This window comes from Magallana gigas, chromosome 8 (assembly GCF_963853765.1).
Source record: "Magallana gigas chromosome 8, xbMagGiga1.1, whole genome shotgun sequence".
Taxonomy (NCBI): Eukaryota; Metazoa; Mollusca; class Bivalvia; order Ostreida; family Ostreidae; genus Magallana; species Magallana gigas.
Window position 1 is genome coordinate 42900618 of NC_088860.1, and position 19978 is coordinate 42920595.

Here is a 19978-nt window from a genome sequence, read left to right on the forward strand (position 1 = left end):
TCCCTGTTGCTTTTAATATTTCTATCTCTACCTGTATATCATCTTTATTCTAAATAGTACTCTCTCTCTTTTGTTCTTCTTTTTAAAGTATTCATCATGTCACCATAAAATGACCACCATGGAGATAACCTCACCTTCTTGTATACTAATCTCTACCCTCTGGGTTCCTGAATTGATGGCCTCCTGATACCACTGGGCTGCCTCATCAAACAGTTGAACCAGGAGACCACAGGTCTTCTCGTATTCACACCTCCCAATGGTAGAGAGCTATCAACAAGTTGTCACTGTTACAAACTTTTACACCATATAATACTCACAAGCAATACTATGTCTGTTAAATCTGATGCATACAGCAAAGAAAACATGCATATTTTAGTGCATTTGATTTTGTCTTACACAAATAGAGGTCATGTTGTCCTGTACTAAATCATAGCTTACCTGGTCTAACTGTTGATTGATCATTCCCTGGTCCTCTAATGGATCTTCTAATCCGTCTCTACAACGTTGAAAAGAATGTACATTTTAATGCAACACTGAAGAATTCAATCAAAATACTTGTACTATGTAGATGTACATAGTTTATCATTTTAAAAGAAATCCACCCTCTGCATTATTACATACATTTACAGTTACAAGTCTTTGAGCCTTCTAAAGTGTATATTTCTTACCACCTGTGTACCAAGCAATCTATATTAAATTAAGTTTAGATCCACTTTTTGTTAAGATTTTTTCTTTAACATGTCATTATCAAGCATGACTTATGCACTAGCTCTATATTACAAGTACTAGTTCTATATTCCAAGTACTAGATCTATATTCCAAGTACTAGGTCTATATTACAAGTCCTAGCTCTATATTACAAGTACTAGCTGTTACAAGTACTAGCTCTATATTACAAGTACTAGCTGTATATTACAAGTACTAGCTGTATATTACAAGTACTAGCTCTATATTACAAGTACTAGCTCTATATTACAAGTATTAGGTTTATATTCCAAGTACTATGTCTATATTACAAGTCCAAGCTTTATATTACAAGTACTAGGTCTATATTACAAGTACTAGCTCTATATTACAAGTACTAGCTCTATATTACAAGTACCAGCTCTATATTACAAGTAATAGGTCTATATTACAAGTCCTAGTTCTATATTACAAGTACTAGCTCTATATTACAAGTACTAGGTCTATATTACAAGTCTTAGCTCTATACCACAAGTACTAGCTCTATATTACAAGTACTAGCTCTATATTACAAGAACTACCTGTGTGAGGACAATGGCGACAATGCTCACTTGATGACGACAGTGACCGACTCTAGGCGGGACATGGTGTAGGCCTTGAAAATCTCGGGCGTGTACGTCTCCAGCAGGTGTGGCTCGTTAGCCTTAACATACGGCATGGACGCCACCATCTTCTGCCACAGACTCAACAGGTAGTGTACACTGTTCGGCGCAAACTACCACATTTGCTGCAAAACAAGCATCCTATAATTGTTAAATTGTCACCATCTAAATCTCTGGTACTCTTAATAAACACAATTACAAATTCTATATTTAATCTACGATTAGCCATCAATTTAAGTGTTGCTGGTTTGAATCCTCAATTGTTAATTGGCTCTGTGTGATCATCTACCAGGTATACACCAGCACATTTGTTCCTTTTTTATCTATTTAAAAGTTCTTACCCTCAGACTGGTCACAGTAAACTCTGCAATCCGTTTGATCAGTTCCGGATAATTTGTGACCTTGACTAACTCTCCCAGCTGGTTATTTGTTTTCAGCCTTGCTAACAGGCGACAAAACTCATGGTAGTTACTCGGATCAGACAAAGCCTGCAACATTACATGGGATTTAGTATTTCAAGCCTTAATCTTTTCAAATTTCCAATCACATATATATTTCAGTTTATTTCAAAATTAATAAAATATTGGATATTTCTGAAGAATAATTCATGTAAATAAATATTTTTTAGCATTGGGGGAAGTCACTTACTACAAATTTTTCCCCTACTAAACATTAAGTCACAATAAACAAGAGATGTTTGTAAAACACTTATGCCCCCCTCCCTTGCAAAGAACTGTGAGAAAATGAACGGAAACTACAAAGGCACATAACTCTGTCAAAAATACTTGAACGTACCAAAAACTAAACTTGACTTACACATTATTATGATAAACATGTATACCCAATTTCAATTCAATATGTGCACCCTTTGCTAAGAAAATGAACAGAAACTGTTGGTGGACCGATCGACCGAACGACAGACAGCAGCAAAGCAATATGCAATTATAAGTCATAAATATACATGTACTATCATTAATTTTTCTTTTCATTCTTTTTGAGCCCACAATAACAAGAACTTATAATTACATGTATTTTTTTTTCTTAGACAGAAAAATTTCCACACAAAATCTCCTGACTTCACATACTAGTATATATAAGTTAACAGTAAAATAAGTAGCCCATTGGCAGTTGAAGGACCACTGTGCTTCAGTTTCATTAATTAAACACATAATAGACTAGCACTTCATACCTGTGGATTCTCTAGAATGTTGTGATCTCCAGTCACTAGCTCGTTAAGAAATTTGGCACGCTCTGTGTTGTTAAACAACGATCGCCTCACCGACGCAATTTGTACCAGACAGGATAGGGCCTGAAATCAAGAACAATTAGCGACATATGTAATTGGTAATCAAATATTTTTTATGTGATTGTATGAACATTGTATCAAGTCTTACGTGTAGAAGCAGAGATTAATCTTTGCCTGGTAGTTGGCATATTTTCCTTTTTAATAATTTGGGATATTAGTATGGATCAGCATGCAATACTTAACTGAGTATGTTGTTTTTTTCAAAAACTATCATATCTATATGTACTTTTGTTGTCCACAATTTTATACCTGTAAAAGTGTTCTTAATAAAACAATCTCAATACATAAATTTAGCCAAAAACTGAAACGCTCATGAACAGGGAATGCTTAATGAAACAAGTAATAACAATTTCAGAGTTCATAAGGAAATCTTACTATGGATGAGAGTGAAGGGGGCAGACTGACATCGAGGCTGAAGAATAGCTCCATGGTAGCTCTGTCCAGGAAAGCTGAAATCAAAGATTGGCCTTAATACCCAATAATATGTTGAGGCATATTTAGTTACATGTACTTTTAGATTTATCTTTGAGAATTCATGTCTTTCAAGCAGTCATTCAATTCCAGTACAAAATAAAAATCTATAACTTAAACACACTTAATGTATATGTTGGTATAAAGAGATAAAATAATTTTATGAAAAGGCAGTTAAAAGTTTCAGCTTCTCTTTCATGTAATCATCTAAAGAACTTTGAAGAATGCTTATATTTTTACCGGTAAATCACTTTCATTTTTTCATTTTTAAATTGATACCGTAATATGAATAACACAATAATTTTAAAGAAAGTGTAGTGTTTTTGTATTATGCATTATTGTTTTATAAATAACTACTGTTAATTTGTTTTATAATTGGTGCCCTAATTATGGTGCCCTAATTTTAGTGCCCTGATAGTGCAGTAGGCCCTAATTCTGGAGCCTGCTGCCCTAACAGGTGCCCTAATGGTGTAGCTGGCCCTAATACTGGAGCCTGCTGCCTTAACAGGTGCCCTAATTGTGTAGCGGGCCTCGGTACCGGAGCCTGCTGCCCTAATGCCCTAACATCGTTAGGTCTCTGGGCAGAGTATAAAAGGGGGAGAGAGAGAATGTGGGGAGAGCCGGGAGCCAGAGCCAAAAGGGAGAGAGCTAGAAGAGAGAGAGCCATTTGAATGTACAATTACAACTTGTTCATATAATACACTTGATTCAACAGAAACTTGTGTTCGTCTTTAATAGATTTATTAAGATCTACTGGTTCTTAAAGTAAAACACAGAACCCACAAAAGTTTGTGACGCTGGAGCAAGGAGATCCCTTAGCGTTGACTCTGGGGGCCTTGAGAGAAAAACGTCGCAAAAGAAATAAATAGACAGGAGCTTAAGTAATTTGATCAATGGAAGTATTTGTTTACATGAAACAGACCGAAGTGTTTGTTTGTTCACCTTACAACATAAGAGTCTGTTTACGTGCCAACAGAAGTGTTTGTTTGTTTGTTTGTTTGTTTGTTTGTACATGTAATTACACGTAGGAAGATGTTTTGATGACAATACGGGGTTATGTATTTTTTTTCTGCAATGTCGCCACCTTTATATCCCACATGAATCACCACAATAAAGCATTTTATTGTGTAAATATACCTCGGTAATTTAATACTATAAACATATCTCTGTTTTTATCAAATAAAAAAAAAATCTGTTTCAATTTCCTAACAATGCTTGACGTAGATTCGACTAAATTCTATTGGATTGGCCATGCCGTTTTATGACCACCTTATATTGAATATACAAAATGCAGTAGTGAGAAAGCCATTGCCATACCTATGAACTAGGACAATCTTTATAACCACTTCTATAATTGTGTGAAGTTAAAGGTAAGAGTACTCAGATATCTGATTTATATGACCTTGTCATATTACAGGTGCGTACCTGACATTTAAGTCTGAATCACGTGATCCTGTACAGGTAGGTGGACCAGGAACAATAAACACCTGCGACCCGCCATGTTGGATTTTTGAAGTTTTTTATAAATTTTTGGAAATTGTTGAAAGTTGCAGGTCTATGATATCTTTCGGCAGCCTTTCTACATGCAGGTATGATTTTTTACATCAACAGTTACATCTTTTCAATAAATTTATGATTATACCAAATTTTCAAATGAAAATCAAAGATGATACAGAAAAATAAACAAAGACCATCAGACATGCATGATGCAATCTATGTATCCCACTTTCTACAAATTTATGTTTTAATAAGGCGGGGGCATGCCATTACACATATAAATATTTTTAGAATAATTGGGCTTTATCAAAAAATCAATAGCTGGAAGAAATGAACTGCCAGTATATTGTGTTGACAAAGAACATTAATTTGTCATCTACATGTAGATTGTGGACAGAGAATGTTGCAACCTATAAATTCCATGGGTAGCTGTGGGGATCAGGAACAAAGTAAAACACCTATAACCCGCCATGTTGGATTGTGACGTTTGGTAGTTTACCTGGAATTGAATTGAGTAAGTTCTTCAACTTATTAAAAATGTTTTGAAATTTCCATAGTCTTTTTACTGAATGTAAACAATAAAGTTAAGAACCGCTAAATTCCACATTGAAATAAAAAATAACATGTTATAGTATTATGATTTGATATTTTACATTTAAATATTCAACATACATGTATCTACTGCCTAAATTTGTTTCAATGCATTATTAATATACAAGTAATTCGATGTAATTTTGTCATCATGTGTACACATATTTACATGTTCCATGTTACATAGATTTACATGTTCCAAATTATTCTTGTTAGATAAATATCCCCATAGAAAGTAAAGAAAAAGTCAGCTGACTATGGACCCCTGGAACAGTGCCCAGGATGTTGTACGCTGCACCCTGTGTCAGGACTCTGTGGCCCCCATGTACTGTGAAGTTTGTCATATACATCTGTGTAAAGACTGTGTAGAGAAACATTTCTCTGATTCCTCTAAAGTTCATAAAGTGGTGCCACTAAAACAATACTTAACCACTCTGAACTATCCCAAGTGTAGGAAACACCCCACCAAACAATGTGAACTCCACTGTGAACAATGTGACATTTCTATCTGTGCACAGTGTATCTCCTCTAAAAAACATTTAGGACATATACAAATTGATATTCTAAAAACCTTTGAAAGCAAAACGGAAAAGTTGCAAAAAGATTTGCAAGAATTAGAGAAATCCCTTTATACTAAATACAAAGAGATTGCATCCAACATCCCAGTGCAGAAAGCTGATCTGATTAAAAACTCCCAGAAATTGACAACAGTAATTGACAAACAAGGAGAAGTCTGGCACAAAGAAATAGACATCATTATCACAAACCTGAAATCTAACGTGGAGGAAATGGAATCCAAACACCTGCCCATCCTAAATAAACAAGAAGATGAAATCACACACACCATTTCTGAAATCACACAGACTATTGCTGAACTGAAGAAGCTACTGAACTCCAAAGATATGTGCCTTGTCTCTGAGTACAAATCCAGGAACGCTGAATTCAGAAGATTGCCTCCTAAAATAAAAGTGTCCTTACCAAACTTTAGGCCTCAGAAAATCCACACAGATCAGCTGATTGAACAGTTTGGTTCTCTGTCAGCATTATCTTTTACAACAGAGGAACAAGTCTACCGCATGCCGCCCCAGGGAGCCGGGTCCTCTCCCCAAGACCGGTCACTGATGGATGTACCCCGCGTCATCACAGCTATAGACACAGGGTATGGATATCTATACCGTGTGACGTGTCTGAATGATACAGAAGTATGGACGGGTGGTAATGACAGCAGGATGAAACTCTTCAACCTGCAGGGAGAACTAGTGGAGTCCATCCAAACCAAGTCAGGGTACAATCCAAAGGACATAGCAGTGACAAGGAGTGGGGATCTAGTTTATACTGATGACTGGGATAGAACTGTGAACATAGAGAAGAATACACAGATACAGACAGTGATCAGACTAGAGGGGTGGAGACCTCGTGGTGTTTGTAGTACCTCCTCTGGTGACCTCCTGGTTGTCATGGACAGTGATGATAAACAAGCAAAAGTTGTGTGTTACTCTGGCTCCACAAAGAAACAAAATATTCAGTACGACGACAAAGGACAACCTCTCTATTCATATGGTGGAATTAAATACATCAGTGAGAACAGGAACCTAGATATCTGTGTGTCAGACCGTGACGCCCGTGCAGTAGTGGTGGTCAATGAGGCCGGGAAACTCCGGTTTACCTACACTGGTCCTCACTCTACTACCAAGGGATCATTTGATCCATTCGGCATCACAACAGACAGCCAGGGTCGGATCCTGACAGCAGACTGTAACAAGCACTGTATCCACATCCTGGATCAGGACGGACAGTTCCTCCGCTACATTGACAACTGTCATTTACGTGGTCCATGTGGTTTATGTGTGGACACCAGAGACAACCTCTTTGTGACTGAGTGTATCAAAGGTAAAGTGAAGAAAATCCAATATTACATGTAAATCAATTAACTGCATAATTTATATGTAAACAAACAAATCAAGTATATATTACATACTTCAAGTTTGTGTAAATATTACAAGTAAAGTAACTGTTTACATCTGACTGAATATATACGGTGTATATTAGATGGGATTACTGTGTGTGTTTATATTGTACATACAGTCAGTATATAAATGTAAATTTTCTGCAATTATCACTACCTTCATATCTTGTATGAAATATGTGTAACATGTAAACAATTTAATCAGATCTATTAAAGGGACTTAGACACGATTTGACTTAAAATTTTTAAATTTTATTTTTCCATTTTCAATGTTTATAATGATAAATTATTTATATATTATAAAAAAATAAGTGAAAGCTTAAAACATCTTGATTTTACTCTGTAACACCAAAGAAAACAATAACTGCCAGTGGTGTCACTTAACATGTGCACCGGTAAAGCAACCAAGCCACGTGCAGTGAGTCGTGACTAATTCTGTCTGGCCAGCACGGTCGGTAAATATCAAAGCGTTTTCTAATTCTATTTTGAGAGCGACCATATTCACTAGCGACAATATTCCCTGGTACACCTGTTACCGGTACTATGAATTACAGGGATGCTATAGACATTACAACAGAGATCATTTTTAAATGATACTGGAGAAATACATGTTAAAATTGTTTTGTGAATTAAAAATCTATCCTATATATAAGGCAAAAAATAATTTTAATGAACATTATTTTCTGGTATTTTCTTAACTTGGTTTCAATGCAAATTCAAAATATGCAAAACAAATTGTCTGTGTTTACCCTAGATGTCAGCATGCAGTGATGGTTCAATACTGAACAATGGAGAGACTTAATATAAAAAGTGGCACAATTGGCTTCTTGTATTGTACCATGCAAACAAAATAATATTTTCTGAACTTGTACAGCAACACAAGTTGTAATTGCACACTGGTAGTCATTGCACACTGGTAGTCATAGAAATAATAAAATTTAAAATGATTGCAAATGCATTAATTACAATGGTAAAATAAGGTATCTAACAGTATTTTTAATATATATTTGCATTTCACGTGAAAAAACGTCGTTTACGCAAAATCTCCCCCTTAGCCAAGTTGGTAAGGGGGAGATTCTCCCACATAGCAGCTTTGAAAGGTTTACAGGTATGTAAATATAGAAATTTATAATGCTATGTCAAAATTTGAAAGTCAAATATCAAGTTATAAGCAAGATACAGAGTTCATAATTCTTTGTTTTGTAAACAAAGCTCGAATATTGTCATATTTACATATGTGTTGTGTTGGTGCAAGTTTTAATCAAATGTATCTTTATTTTGTTGATAATAGTATTTATGAAGATAATGAATGAGTTTAAATTGTTTTTTTCATGTCATTTTGTCTAGGAAATGGCAATTTGCTACATTGCATTTTTTGTAAACATTTATAAGACTCGAGCTTTGTTTACATAACAATCAATTCTTACCTCTGTATCTCGATTGTATCTTGACTTTAACATTTAATATTTTGGTCAATCATTTAAAATGCACCAGTAAAACATTTTATACATAAGAAATGAAAATAAATTTTTTGATCTCAAATTGTGTCCAAGTGCCTTTAAATGTAAACACATTACATGTAGGTTTCCATGTGTATAATCATTCCATGTCATCTAACTATGTGCGTTTTAAACGCCAAGTTTTTATATCTTTAATATCAACAAAATGTTCTTTCAAATAACATGTAGACTGTTTATTATTGTAAAATACAATTAAACAAATTGGCTGTGTCTATAGATATATATAATTAACAACCTCTATTTTTATTAGATGTATATATAAGATGACAGTTTATCCATAACATGTCAACAAATTTGTTTTTTACATGAAAAATGTTAATGCCTATATCTATGTGTCACATGTGGTTATCAACAAACTGTTTGTTACATGTTTAAATACATGTAATGAAGGTTAATGGACGTGTAACACTCAATTCTTTAACAGCAATTAATGGAGCAAGGCCACAAAGGGACTGAGACACATTACTCATAAAGAGAAGTGGTACAGGTATATAAAACAAAGTAGAATTCACATTGTCTGACCTAATTATCATTACTTACCTTTAAGTCTTAAGATTACGAATATAGTCATATGCCGTTTTCTAACAGCCGTGTTTTCTTTGATGAATGTTCAAATTTCAGAAAATCCACATCCAAAAGATTCAGGGCCTAGTTGTTTTTTTCCCTGAGTTTTCTTCTTGTTCTTTTTTTTTTGGCTGAACTCATCGGTTGGTCCTGAAAAAATTAATTAAACAAGTAGTATATTTACATGATGATGTTTTGAATGAAATTTTGAGTTTTTTAAATAAACATTTTGCCAGTGAAATTGTGTTTTAATTCATATCAACAGTTACACTTTTACTATGGCATTTAATCCATATGATCAAAAATGCCATTAATGGTATCTAAGAAGTTAGGGTCTCTCTTTCTCTCTCTCTCTCTCTCTCTCTCTCTCTCTCTCTCTCTCTCTCTCTCTCTCTCTCTCTCTCTCTGCACAGGCCCCTAAATGCCATTAAATGTATAAGGTACATGTATATTCCAGTGTACCCTCTCAATATAAATACACACCAGGTATGCAACAACCTTTGTAACTGACAAAAGGCACTGGCGGGAATTTTAAAACAATGAACATATTAAAGTACTACTGCCTTACTGTGTCTATATGTTGGCAAATTTGAAACCTTTGAAGCATAAACTACCAGATACATTAATTTTGGACATAGCTCAATCTATCAATCTAATATAACTGTATAAATAACTGCAAATCTTAGCTAGCAAAAGGTGAAGATCCATGGTGTTTCTCTACAAACAAATCACCTCACAATGTTCTACCGCACACTTAAAAAAGCGTGCAATTGAAAAGGGTGCAAGGTGATACACTTGCGTTTCTCTATCCACTGAATATCATCTCCCTTGGCTAGCAAAGGTGTATTTGTAATAGAATTAAAGTTTAACATAGCATTTGTGATCAAAACGAAACCATAACTGTTATAAATGTGTGATATAACAGTAGCTATTGTAGAATCAACTCAATTTTAACCCCATGCACGTTGGGCGCCAAAATGTAACAGAGACACTTATTGCCTCTGCTTTTTATTAATAAAAATATGAAAACAATATGAAATGCAATATAACTGTACACTTACAAAAATATGCAGTGTTTTCGTTCATTCTCTGTGTAAAATTGTTGTTATTACTTAAATATCCATATTACTTTAGTTTAATAAAGATAATATGATTTCCAATTTCTGTTTTATAATAAAAGTCTAAAACAAAAGTGGCAAATCAGGCAACTGGTTTTTTTTTTATTAAGAAGATGTGTTCAGTGTGATACATGTATTACAACCCTACTTGTATAGGCTATAAAATGTAACGTTAATAAATATAATGATGATACAATGATACAGTGAGTACATTTATACATGGAAAGAGATATATATGTATTATTCTCTATACTGTGTACAGGTACACTAGCTTTAGCAGAGACATAAATAACTTATTATTTATGTCTGACTTTAGAGGCCTGTGCTTTAACAGTAAGAGTTTGACAACACACGCTTTTAAAAAAAAAAGTAACACTGCACAATGTTGAATCATAAATTAAACCATATAAATTATAAACAATAAAAAGTACGTCTTTTCTTTACGTGTAAAAAATGTCCCTCTGCTGCAGTCTGGACACAGACCACAATTATTTTTCCCCTCTTATTCCTTTATAAAACAAAAATTCATACAAAAAATTCCACCGGCTCAAATCTATTCAAATTTGGCATAATGACAGACAAACATTAGTCCAACAACATTTCCAAAGGACAGGAAAATCAATCGAGAGGGGGCTGAGATATGGCCCCTACAATAACCCCTACCCTGCAATATCCACTTTCACTTCGGAATATTTGTAAACATTGGCCTCTTTACACCCTTCCTATTGCGCCTTTAAAGATCGATTTTCCCAATTATTTTTAGCAAGTATTTTTTTCAAACCTTCTTCTTTCCATCCATGCCCTAAAAGGCGCCAAATTCGCCCATTTAGCACCCCTGTTAATTTTTGGAAAAAAACATACATTTTTAGAATAGAACTACTTGACTGATCAATGAGCACGGGGTAAAAATAGTGGTATGTGACCTAATAATTTCACATACCTTTATTGATTTTGATGAAACTTGGTAGGTTGGCACCTGTGGGTATTTTCAATGTCTCCTAGAAGTTTCGGTGAAATCCTTCTCCTTACACCAGAGTTATGGGCCCCTGAAAAAAGGTACAGGAATAGCTGAAATTGTATGCCAACACCAGCATCTCACACAAAATTCACTTCACTAAAGTACTCACAATGACCTTATTTTATAATCAATTTCCTTGAAACTTTAATATGTCATATTTCAACTTATTGCCCAAAGACATCTGACATTTTTTCTCATCAAGATTAATATTATGCAATTTTGATAATTTTTTGTAATTATACCCCAAATAAGGCTATAAATCCCCAGAAAAGCCCAAAAATAAAATATGTAGACACAGATTTTTCAGTAGGAAAAAATATGTAAAATTTCTACATTTAATATACTATAGAAATCAGACATGCTAGTAAATAAACAGCAAGTAATCCCTTTGCTGTAAGCAGATAATCAAACATGGCCACTGCAACCAACTTGAGGAAGTGGCACTTACAGGTCAAAATGGATTAGCTCTGGGTACAGTTTAGATGAGATGGATAGGTATAAAATGCCATTTGAAGTACTGTCAAACATACAAGACTATAAATATGATAGAAATAAAGGAATCCATCACACCATCTTTGATACAGCAAGCAGAAAGTACTTACAGAAGTTATCAAAATGTTTCAGAAAAACCAAAGGCCATGGAACAAAGGGAGGGAACTCCGCCAAAGGAAGCCGCCCAGCAGGAGGTTTTTTCGACAAGGTAATACTAACAGATCCAAGGCTTCATCAGAGGACCAAGAGACAACTCGTAAACGCTCCTTTGTCCGGCTAGCCGCTGGGGACCATGCCCTGGTAACACGACCAAGTTTAGACTGCCAATCCTACATAACTCCCGACTGTGATGGGGAGAGTGGATCCTCGTGTATTCTTCGGCCACGGTCAGAAAGCTGCAAATACCTACAAAATGCCAACAGCAATGAATATGAAGGGGGACAACGTGTAGTGAGTGAGGAGAAAATGATAGATATGATGACGAGCACAGCCCATATTCATCAGACTCCTTCAAGCACCTGCCCCATGCCAAATTTTGCTGTACTCGAGGCAAGAAAGCTAGGCATCTCTTGGAAGTACAAGATAAAATGCGCAAATTGTCCGTGTACCTCTCCGACATTCAACCTTTATCATGAGATTCATCAAGAGGGACCAGGCCGTAATCCATCAGCAACCAACATCGCTCTCGCATATGCCATTCAAGACACTGCCATCGGGGCCGAAAAGATAATTGAACTCCTCACCTGTTTGGACATACCTGCTCCCAGCAAATCATTCATGCAGACACTCCTGTGCAAAACAAGCAGAAAAATGACAGAACTTAACAAACTGGACATGAATGACAAGCTACAAAAAGTCAAAGAGGTTAACGTTACTCGAGGACACCCTGAAAATATCATCAACATTTCAACAGATGCAAGGTACAACAGCAGCGTCATGTTTAGTCGGAAGACCCCCGGCCAGAATGCCAGTCAAGCCTTTTCTCTTGCAGTAGAAACAAATACAGATAGAAAGTACATACTTGCCTGTGCTGTACAGAACAAACTCTGCTGGACTGGTGCATGGCTGCGCGGCAAAGGCATGGAGGTGGACTGTCCTAACGGTCATGCGGAATGTACTGCAAACCTGTCTCCGGCTGCTCCGTTCTCGGAATACGAGATGGGAAAGGATATCGGCACTCAACTCGGCCTGCAAGATGTTCTAGTCCGGTATGTTACCACAGACGGCGATGCCCAAGGTGCTAAAGGAGTGGACGATGCCATGCGGGCTCTTCATCCCTTGTGGAGAGTAGAGCGCCTAGCAGACCATGTCCATCTTGGGCAATCACAGTTCCGTGCCAGCAACCGAGCAGTATACAGCGATGAAATGTTCCATTCTAAGACAAAAGAAGAAAAGAAAGAGTTACAAAGGGTGTTTAGCAATGACTTAAAATCCAGATGTTCCATGATAGTGAAAAAGCTATTCACCAAGTATGACAGAGACCTGGAGAAAATGAGCAGTTTCTTACCCAAAGTCCTGGAGGCAACTGTTGCATGTTATGACGGAGACTGTTCTATGTGTGCCGCCTATTCCTTGGTCTGTGAGGGGGGAGTGGTCTCCAACTGGTGGAACTTTAGCCGCAACTTGGCCATCTATAGGATCACCGCCCTGCAAATGAATGACAACGACCTAAGAATTGTGACAGAAGTTCTGAAAATGAAGTTGAGCGTGGAGGCTATCTCTGCCATGAAACTTCTGACTGACACCAATGCCAACGAGTCCTACCATAGATCTGCAAGTGCTAACATGCCCAAGAATGTGAAATTCTCAAGAACAATGGAAGGCCGTCTGCACTCCATGATTCACAGGAGGAATAACTTACCAGGAACCTCAACCAGACTCAAGTGTGAATCTGCCGGTGTCCAATACTCAGACTCCGGCAAGCGACGACTAGCCAGGATTGACCAGCAGTTCCTCTACAGACAAGAATACCATAAAAAGGAAAAGATTAAGACCAGAAGAAACAAACAGCAGGGTAGGAAAATGGAGGAACACCATCTATATCGACAGGAACATCGGACAAAGTCAGACTACCGGAAGGGACAATTGGATATGAACCTACCTGCAGCACGTGATCATCCCTACCACAGGAGAGGAGCATGCCAATATCATCTGAGGCCTCGCCCAGGATGTGACTGAATGACTTTATACCCATTTTATGAATGATACTGACTTTTACTAACCTTAAAGCTTAATTGAACTGAATCCATAATGTGCCATCAGGCATATACTAAAACCATTATTGTGAGGAGAAATGCATGACTCTCCAATGTTTAGCGGTGTAACATTCTAATAAATATGATAAACTTACCTATATTCTTTGTTTTCTCAATTCATGTCAATAATGAGGTCAAGTCTGCAAGGCAGGTACGGAAAGTGGCCCAGGCAGGTGCCCCTAGCTCGGCAGGTCTGTCGCTGGTTGTTAATACCATGTGGTTCCAGAGTAATGTGCTCCGGAACAACACACAGCCTGTTGTGGCACAAGTGTGATGCAACAATGGATGCATCCAACTCATGATAACCATGATGTAGCATGACACTGAGTCTATGTACATGCATGGTAACCCACTTGTTCTTTACTGGATGCTTGTAGCATACAACACCATATTTGTTGTTGCTGCTTCTAGCACCAGTCCAGATGCGACACTGACCGTTCAAACTAGGAGCAGAGCCCGAGCGCACTTTTTCTCTGTATTTTGTTAGAAATTCGTCCATAGCCACGAAATGAAAGTTGCAGACGACAAAAATAGTGCCGACGCATGGTTACATAGAAATACGACTTACCTCATTTGCATATGCGGGTCATACTAATCACCCAACAATAAAACCACCCCACCCCCAATTTTTCCTCTATTTTGGTGAAATTAAATTTTCATAATTGAACAAAAGGCCCAATTTCTCCATAAATTACCTTAAACGATTGATATTTGTTAAGAAATGGGGGATAGAACCCTAAATAAGCAATTTCACTTTTGACCTGATAGGACACAGACCACAATTATTTTCCCCTCTTATTCCTTTATAAAACAAAAATTCATATAAAAAATTCCACCGGCTCAAATCTATTCAAATTTGGCATAATGACAGACAAACATTAGTCCAACAACATTTCCAAAGGACAGGAAAATCAATCGAGAGGGGGCTGAGATATGGCCCCTACAATAACCCCTACCCTGCAATATCCACTTTCACTTCGGAATATTTGTAAACATTGGCCTCTTTACACCCTTCCTATTGCGCCTTTAAAGATCGATTTTCCCAATTATTTTTAGCTAGTATTTTTTTTCAAACCTTCTTCTTTCCATCCATGCCCTAAAAGGCGCCAAATTCGCCCATTTAGCACCCCTGTTAATTTTTGGAAAAAAACATACATTTTTAGAATAGAACTACTTGACTGATCAATGAGCACGGGGTAAAAATAGTGGTATGTGACCGTCTGCATCCTCCAGACGACAAGTCATTGTATTCCGAACCCGACCTTGAAATGTCATGCAAAAGCCACAAAGCCCCAAGTCAATTTTCATATGAGGAAGGAGGGGGGGGGGGGTGTCCTCGCAGCAGAAAAGGGTCTCAAAAGAGGGCTCAAAATTTGTCGTGGAGAAAAATACATATATTTTTTTAATTTTATTTTTTCCATTGATCGCATATTAAGGGTAACTTTGGCAAACGTTTTCCATTAGCCTACATTTTGAAGAGCCCGGGGGGAGCATGGTCCGGGATCTTTTTCTGTCAATGGAGAATAATTCTAAACATTTTTAAAGTTTTCATGGGGTAGGAGTGGGGTCCAACCCCCTCCACCCCCCTCCAAAACAAAGAATAAAAAACCGGCATGAATTGGGTTCATTGCCAAGTGCCACAAAAATATATTTAAGAATGGAAACATTCATTAAAACTTAAATCTGGCTCTTCAGTTTTCTTATATAAATATTTCAATATTATCAAGAAAAAAAATATTCAGATGTATAATACATATCAATACTTAATAATAATGAGATAATTTGAAGCAGTATTTGTTATAATGAGGACAATTTTTCAATCAATCCAGCACAATTACTAAAGTTACTCGACTAAAAATAAACACGGTACTCACATTTATATATCGTAGATTTACAATTAACTGATTAAATATCAATCTCAATGTTAATGCAAAAATTCCACATTCAGCTGCCAACTGCTTTCTACACTAGCTGCCTATTGCCGAATTGCATGTGCTAAACATGTTTTATAAACACTGGTATCAATATCGAATATTTAGTCATCCGACGCGCAACATGCCTTGCTTTTAAAACTAAGAAAATATTATTTGAGTAGTTTATTTGATATATTTTCTATATGCTAAGCGCCTCCGAGTGTAATCGTGGTATTATTAAGGATTATTCGAAAGAGGAGTTCAAGTTTTTTAACGCATGTAGGACTCAAAAACAGTTAAAACAAAGACATGTTTAAAAGATTTCATTTCATGATCATTCGAGATGTCTTAAACGTTTATATATTGTGCATTGTTCTTTTTTTAATATTATCAGATGTTATTTTGAAATGTTATATTTTTTACAGAAGTCTTTGTAAAATATTTTCTTCAAATAAAAACGATTTGTATAAATATTTTCTCTTTAAGTTCAATCATTATCCATTTCAAGGAAAGGGGAATAACTCTGTACTGCAACTCTGATTCTAGACAGGCAAAGTTTGGCTGTCCACGTTATTATTCTGAATACTTGTTTAATTCAGATAAATTAGATATATTACTAGTATTTTATATCTGTGTTTATAATCATATTCCACTTGCACATATACTTGTGGCTTCTAGCGGTGACGAAGCTAGCCAACCTTGTATGGGTCCGCTAACTCAGCAAGAGGTTCAGTGGCAGCTGTAAGCCCAATCATCTAAGGCAAAACCCGCGGTGGGTGGGGGTGAAGCTCCCCAGAAAATGTTGGGTTCTTTAAAATAAATTCATTTCTAATGTGTATTTTATAAGTCCTGTCAGCTTACTGAAGGGGAATGTCCTGCCATATTGTGCATTAAGACCAAAAGGCAAACATTTTTTAAACTGCCCAAAAAAGATGTCAAAATATACAACAGCAATAATTGTGTGGTTTTCCATCATGTTTTAAATGCAGATTGCGTACACAGGTCCAGAACAATGCAATTTTTAATCTCTTAGAACAGGACTAAGCAGCTGCAGATTTAAATCAAAGACCTAAAAATATAGTTAAGACGTAAACGGTTAACCCTTGGCTAGCGAAGATGTCTACAACCATTTGTTGAGCAAAAAGGTTGAAACTTACACATTAAAGTACAAATATGGCCTTCTTGCTTATGGTTTGATCTTTAACACAACAGGGCTTCATAGTGCAATGTACTGTCTATCAGAATAAACTTGAAACAAAGTTGTCACCTTTATTCATTTGACCTTTTTATCATTAAAACAACCCCCCCCCCCCCAAAAAAAAAAATTATGTTTAAATGATAAACATTCAAAAAATTAAAAAGTGACAATTATATTTAAATATGATTAAAATTCATCCATTCAGATATTTCAGAATGTCTAGTAAAACCTTACAGCATCCTTCAATCTTTATTATATTACGTAAGCCACAAATGTTACAAATATATATGAGGCTCCTAGCCTATTACCATTAGCACTTCAATTGATTCCATACACCTAAGTCACATCCATTCCAAACACCCTCGTTCCTCATCCATATAAAAAGAAAGGATAGCAGACCAATGCACCAATTTCACCACCTTTGAAAGTTGAAATCCACAAAACCAATCATATTGTCCCAAATGCCCCAATCGCAGCCTGTTTCACACATGATAAGGAATGTCAATGTGAACACATGTCTGATTGGCTCACTGTATCACATGATGAGGTCACATGACGTGCAGCCTGCTGTGTACTAGCTCATCATGTCCAGGAACTGTGTACAGTGGGTGGGACTCTGTCTGTTGGCCGCCTTCAGCGAGTCGTTCACATCTCTCCTGAACAGCGACAGGTTCTGTGTGAATCTAAAGGGTGAACAAACCAAAAAATTCTATATTACAAATGCACAAAGAGAAGTATCAGCTTATGATGAATACCTGTACTTAGACTACGTTGATTTTTTGCAAAAAAAAGAATTTATTTCCTTTGGATAGTAAAACCTATGAATTTCATGATTTTTATCTCCAAAACTCAGCTTGTGAAAGTAACGTCTTTTCAATTTTTTAAATATCTCTCTCTCCTCTGTTTCTTTCTTTCTCTCCTCTCTCTCTTTCTCTCTCTCTCTCTCACAACCTCTTACTTGTCTCTATTCTTTGTGTGTAGGGACCTCTCGATTCCACTCATCAGGTTCTCGAAGCACTGGACCATGGCCTGCTGTTTGTCTGGGGGCTGGCTGGCTATGATGCTGTCCCGCAACTTGTTAAAATACTGAAAACACACATTCATTTAAACCTTAACAGCAAATTACCAATTTTATAAAGAAATAATTGAATTTAATCAAAAACATTTTCTATCTCATGCTGTAAAAGTGGTTGTTTAAACTGGTAATTTTTAAACATATGCGCAGGGATATTTTGCAGTTTAAGCTAACTGCATAACTAGTGTAAATTTCCTCAACACGTAAATAACCACTTTTAAATTAAATATTCTTCATGAGGCAATGGATATTTAATCTAGAGCTTTTTTCAAGGACTTTCCCATTTTCCAACACCAACAGCTTCATGGACCTGCAGTTCTCTAACCAATAGTTCAAACAGGGAAACAGAACAACATATCCTTGATCTTTTGTCTACAAGTCATAAAACAAAAATGTCCTACCTCCTCGTTAAGTATAATAAGACCCAGTAAAGGCCTTGACATGGACCATTGGTTCCGACAGTCCTCAAACATGATAATATTGAGTACTGTAGACAGCATCTGTAATAAAGCATGACAGTATTAATTACTAAGCAATTATGTCAAAATGGCGTCAGTAAACATTTCATTCTTTAAATATAATATCAACCAATTTTTATTCCTTTAGAAATCTCAAGGTTCGCAAATATATCTCACCATGAACCAGTCCTCAACTGTCTCTGGTATTTTATTTTCTAGATAATCTACACCTTGATTATGAAAATTGGTTGCTACTAATTAGTTCATCTCCATTAAATCGCAAAGCTTAGTAGTCGTGAAGAATAGTTGGTTTACAATAGTCTGAAGAAGCATAAATCTAAGGCCAAAGAGCATATCCAAAAGGAGTATTTACTTGCTGAAGGATTTCTGGGTGAAGTTCTAGGATTCGGAGAAAAGCCTCGTTCTGCTGCATGTGATTTCGTTTCTTATTTTTGATTGTAAGGTTCTTGAACAGATAGGTGATGACTGTATCCAGCGTGGCACAGCATCCGGTACAAACCATGGTATCTGTCAGAGAGAGACACGCACTTACACTCATTCAAAATGACGGGCAGATAGTTTTTGTAAATTTCCTAGAATTCAGAAGTTCAAGAGGATTTTATTTAGTCCAAGGGCAAGGGATACCAATGGAAACTTCATTAAATTCATTAACCACCAATAACTACTGCAATACACGGAAATATTCGCCCCTGATTTATTTTCACCCCTTTCCCTCTAGTTGCCAGTGGGTGAATTTAAAACTTAGCGAATTCAAATGTCTTCAATTATCTCTCTTGAAACACAACAGTTACTGTATCTCGGCGAATTCAAGATGGGGCGAAACTGTTTACAAAAGTAGAAGGGTGAAAATTACGCGGGGCAAAAATAACCCTTTATACAGTAATCATAAAAGAATAATAGATAATCATACATAAGATATGAATCTTAGAACTTTTTCTTGTATAGTCAAAATGAAAATATAAGCAAAGGTTTAGGTATAACAAAAAGATATCAATATGATCAATAAAAATATGTCCTTCCTAAAACCCTAAGAAACATGTGCTGGAGAAACTTAAGAAGTCGTAAGAAATCAAATTATAAGAGGTAAAAAACACTGAAATCTAAAGTGAAAGACACGAATAAAATTTCATAAGATTACAATTATGAACAACACTCATGAAAGTACATGT

At 36.2% G+C, this 19978-nt stretch overlaps 3 protein-coding genes across 8 annotated transcripts in view; 1 reads left to right on the forward strand and 2 right to left on the reverse strand.

Annotated features, from left to right (window-relative positions):
- Positions 1 to 19978, reverse strand: part of LOC105341516 (exportin-7) — a 104791-nt gene that overhangs the window by 11826 nt on the left and 72987 nt on the right. Inside the window, exons 30-31 of one of the 6 annotated variants that reach the window (XM_066070271.1) lie at positions 18214 to 18341; positions 17576 to 17938 (exon numbers count right to left, since the gene is read on the reverse strand). The exons of the other annotated variants lie outside the window; for them this stretch is intronic. Coding sequence (XP_065926343.1) covers positions 17830 to 17938; positions 18214 to 18341 — 237 coding nt within the window. The 3' untranslated portion in view covers positions 17576 to 17829. Of the gene's footprint in view, positions 1 to 17575; positions 17939 to 18213; positions 18342 to 19978 lie in introns of those variants that run through there. 6 annotated transcript variants of the gene reach the window in all.
- LOC117690150 (exportin-7-A-like) lies at positions 100 to 2657 on the reverse strand. Its single transcript, XM_066068868.1, has 5 exons — positions 2536 to 2657; positions 1688 to 1834; positions 1296 to 1471; positions 439 to 496; positions 100 to 267 (listed from the first exon to the last, which is right to left on the reverse strand). Exons 3-5 carry the CDS (start codon positions 1412 to 1414, stop codon positions 100 to 102), a joined length of 345 nt encoding a protein of 114 aa, XP_065924940.1. The 5' UTR covers positions 1415 to 1471; positions 1688 to 1834; positions 2536 to 2657.
- LOC136269719 (tripartite motif-containing protein 2-like) lies at positions 4996 to 7407 on the forward strand. The gene is made up of 2 exons (XM_066070291.1): positions 4996 to 5134; positions 5428 to 7407. The coding sequence occupies exon 2, from the start codon at positions 5469 to 5471 to the stop codon at positions 7131 to 7133; it is 1665 nt and encodes a 554-aa protein (XP_065926363.1). The 5' UTR covers positions 4996 to 5134; positions 5428 to 5468; the 3' UTR covers positions 7134 to 7407.

Excerpts from the sequence above, each read along its gene's own strand:
- LOC136269719 (XM_066070291.1), top strand. The coding sequence starts at position 5,469 with ATGGACCCCTGGAACAGTGCCCAGGATGTTGTACGCTGCACCCTGTGT.
- LOC117690150 (XM_066068868.1), bottom strand. The coding sequence starts at position 1,414 with ATGGTGGCGTCCATGCCGTATGTTAAGGCTAACGAGCCACACCTGCTG. Across the intron at positions 497-1,295 it reads TCGGTCACTGTCGTCATCAA|AGACGGATTAGAAGATCCAT; the intron begins GTGAGCATTGTC and ends TCAACGTTGTAG. Across the intron at positions 268-438 it reads TCAATCAACAGTTAGACCAG|CTCTCTACCATTGGGAGGTG; the intron begins GTAAGCTATGAT and ends ACTTGTTGATAG.